We start from the raw sequence: 3,434 nt of genomic DNA on the forward strand, positions 1-3,434 counted from the left end.
GTGGGGCCAGGGACCCTGAGGGAGAGAAACGCACCCAAGAATGGCCACCGCGCGGCGTTGGGAGGCACCGCAGGGCACAGGCACTGCGGCTCTTGCTCGTCCCTCAGCTGCGCTCAGCCTCCCTGCGCCGTCCTGAAATGCTGCAGCCAGCCTGGCCTCTGCCGGGAGAACGGCAGCCGTCGTGTGTCAGGCAAGCGCTGGTCCCTGTCCAGCCCGTCCCTGTGGCCTGAGCAAGGCTCAGCCGGGCCCAGAGACCCCTCCACACTGCCCCGGGGGGCCAAGCAGCAGTGTGTCCCAACCAAGAATGGCTGGACTCTGAGCTGCTGCCTGACCCCTGTGGTGGGGAGAGCAGTGGCCCCTCCTGGCACACGACCAGCGGTCAGTGCCAGCACAGGTCTGTTCTCCTGGGGAGGCGACAAGGCTGCAGCCGTGGCCGAGGCACGTGCAGGGCAGCTGCTTACAGCCGTGCTGGCCTCACTGGAAGGGGCTGCAGGTGCCTCATGGAAGGCAGCAGCACGAGCAGGGATGCAGCCAGCGTAGGGCAGGACGGACCAGCACCTCGGCACTGCACAACAGGCTCACACAAGCAGAGGAGAGGGCTGGAAGCCATTTATTTCCAAAAGGCATCAGAGCTCTTCCCAGCATAGCAAGTTGCTTCCCCAGCCCTTAATGCCCCCAGCCCCACCGAGCCAGAGACCGAGGTCTTTCCTGGCCCCTGGGCCCAGCCTGGTCCCGCAGCGCAAGCAGGCAGCGGTCTTCCTGCTCCCTGTGCTTCAGCTGGCGTGAGATCCAGCTCCACAGGGCGCTGGGGAAGAGCCCCCACACAACAGCCACCTGCCTTGCCCCTGGGAAGGCAGGACCAGAACTGGCTGGGAGCACTCTCTCCCCAGCCATGGCTCTGCAGTCACAGTCTCTGCTCCCTCGCCCCACCACACAGCTCATGGGATCCCCCGCCGTGGCCCTACACCCTGGGAATTATTCCTGCCTCCCCCAACAGCGCAGGGGCTTCTCTTCAGTCCCTGTACAGGGCCACACTGCAGCTTTCCCTCTCACCCAGCCGGCAGGAATCCTGGCTGCCGCGGCTGGCAGCAGGCCCTCCCAGCCCCTGCTCGGGGCTCCCCACTTGCGCCTGATCCAGGGGAGGTGGCAGTGCAGGACTCCTGGCCCCTGCACGCTGGTAACTGCCACTGAGTGTGATGGTCAGACGCAGCTGCTGCCAGTGGGCTCCAGGTCCACTCAGCGTTGCACCTGAGTGCCAACGTCCTCCTCCTCCGGCACCTCCTCTGGCTCGCTGTGCCGGAGCAACAGCTCCAGGTCAGGACTGGAGCCGGCCTCCTTCTGGGCCTTTTCACCTGCACACGGACAACCAGGTCAGTCCTGCACCAGAGCAGTCTCCCCTGGGCAGTCCTGCTTAGCCTGTCCTGCCCTCCGCCACGGCCTCAAGCCCAGTTTGGGCTCCTAACAGAGGTGCTGGGAAGGGAGGAGCGGAGTCCTACAGTGATCGGGCCAGAGGAGCATTACCTTTGGAAGCAAAGGCTTTGAGGGTGACGTGCAAGGAGATTCCCGACAGGCAGACGGCAAAGCCCAGCCAGTTAAGAAGGCTCAGGTGGTCTCCCAGCACATGGGTGGCCAGCAGCAAGGTGCAGACTTCCTGCAGAAACAAGACACTGGGGAGGTGGCAGAGCAGAGCGAGCAGCGTGGGGCCCATGGAGCCCAAGGGGACCCTGCAGAAGGGAGCCTGGGCCAGGCTGCACCAGGAGCTACTGCAGCTGACCTCCCTGTGTTGGGGTATCGGCCATTCCCCTGAAGACAACAGCCAGCCTCTCACTACCTCTGACCCTTTCCTGTGCTTTGCCAAGGTCTGGCCCTTGCAGGAGAGCCCTGGGCTCTGTGCTGCATTAACAGAGGCTGTTAAGGGGTCGATGTAGGCACTGGGGAACTTTTCTGGTCAGAAGTCATGAGTGCTCTGGGGATGGGAAGGTGGCAGAGGCAGCCCCAGCACAGAAGGAGGGAAGGTGCCAAGAGCTGTTTCTGACAACCCAATAGCACAGTCACTTTGCCTTGGCTGGTCGGTCCCCAACCTCCCTGAATCACCACAGGAGCGAACCTTGAAAATGCCGGCGATGGACAGCGTGAGGCTGGAGGTCCTGGAGACCAGCAGGAACTCGGAGAAGCCCAGCCCGAAGGCCAGGAGCCCCCCCAGGGAGAGCTTCCCAAGCAGTGCGAGCAGCACCCACCCGTCGTGGAACCGGAACAGCTTCTCCGACACAGCCATGGGCAGCCCTGAGCGCGGGGCGGCAGGGACGGTGAGCGGCAGGGCTCTTCCGTGCTGAGGCAGCAGCCAGCGTGGCCCTGCCCCCCCCCCGGTTCCTGCACTGGCAGGAGAGGAACAATCCAGGCACTCCCGTGTCTGCCTGGCTTGCTCCCGCAGCCCCAACCCCTGCTCTCTCCAGCAACTCACCCTCAATTGCCATAAAGAGAGGGAAGAGCCCCAGGAACATGAGCGGCTGCAGGTGAAACATGGTGTCGATGGGGTTCTGCAGCCCTGAAGAAGGAGACGGTGAGAGGCATGACGGACGCCTGCGCTGAGCTGCTGTCCCTGCCGCCCCCCCGGCACAGGGCTGCTACTTCCCTGTTCCCTTCCCAGGTTCCAGCACGTCCCCTGGGACTGAGACGACCCCCTCCTGTCTCCTGCATACCCAGCTCGGCCTTCTGCATGAGCATCTGGGTGAGAGTCCAGCGAATGCCCCCCAGGAAGGAGGCGCCGAGCACCAGCATGAAGCCCTCTGTGTTGAACTGCGTGGACTCATAGGTGAACATGAAGAGCCCCCCGGCCACGAGCAACACCACCAACACCAGCGCCAGCCTCTGCGGGCAACAAGCAGCATCACAGGGGCCTGCTCTCCTCCCAGCCCCTTTCCCAGGCTGCGCTTAGCCCCTGGCCCTCAGGACCAGCCTCCTCCCCAAGGGGCTGGTGCTGCTGCACCCTCACCAGCTCCTCCAGTTTGAAGATCAATGAGAAGAACAAGATGAAGAGGATGGCAGAAGACTTGGTCATTGTGTAGCTGCAAAAACCACGACGTGCGGTTGCTCTCCAGACGCCCAGCGCAGCAGGCCCCGGCGCGCACTGCCGCCATCCAGCTGGCACCTGCCAGACCGGCCCCCAGCCTGGCGTCTGGAGACGCCCCCGCAGTGCCCGGGCTGCTACTCACAGGGACACCGTGATGTAGAGGAAGCTCCAGTTGCTCAGGCCGATGTCCAGGGCAGTCGACAAAGCTGGAGGCAACAGTGAACCCCGTGGAGTTGCAGCAGCGTGCCTGGCAGAGGGGGGTGCGCTGCCCAGTGGGGCATGGGGAGCGCTCTGCCCTGGAGACAGGTCTTCCCGCGACTCCGCCAGGCCGAGCCCGGCCCGGCCCCCCGAACCGCCCCGGGGC

At 64.5% G+C, this 3,434-nt stretch overlaps 1 protein-coding gene across 1 annotated transcript; it reads right to left on the minus strand.

Annotated features, from left to right (window-relative positions):
• Positions 1-589: 589 nt before the first annotated feature.
• On the minus strand, positions 590-3,400 carry SLC35C2 (solute carrier family 35 member C2). The gene is made up of 7 exons (XM_019539545.1): positions 3,213-3,400; positions 2,993-3,065; positions 2,700-2,868; positions 2,462-2,545; positions 2,108-2,283; positions 1,522-1,651; positions 590-1,352 (listed from the first exon to the last, which is right to left on the minus strand). Exons 2-7 carry the CDS (start codon positions 3,056-3,058, stop codon positions 1,237-1,239), a joined length of 741 nt encoding a protein of 246 aa, XP_019395090.1. The 5' UTR covers positions 3,059-3,065; positions 3,213-3,400; the 3' UTR covers positions 590-1,236.
• Between the last annotated feature and the right edge of the window lie 34 nt (positions 3,401-3,434).

Source organism: Crocodylus porosus, unplaced genomic scaffold, assembly GCF_001723895.1.
Source record: "Crocodylus porosus isolate Cpor-Errol unplaced genomic scaffold, CroPor_comp1, whole genome shotgun sequence".
Lineage (NCBI taxonomy): Eukaryota > Metazoa > Chordata > Crocodylia > Crocodylidae > Crocodylus > Crocodylus porosus.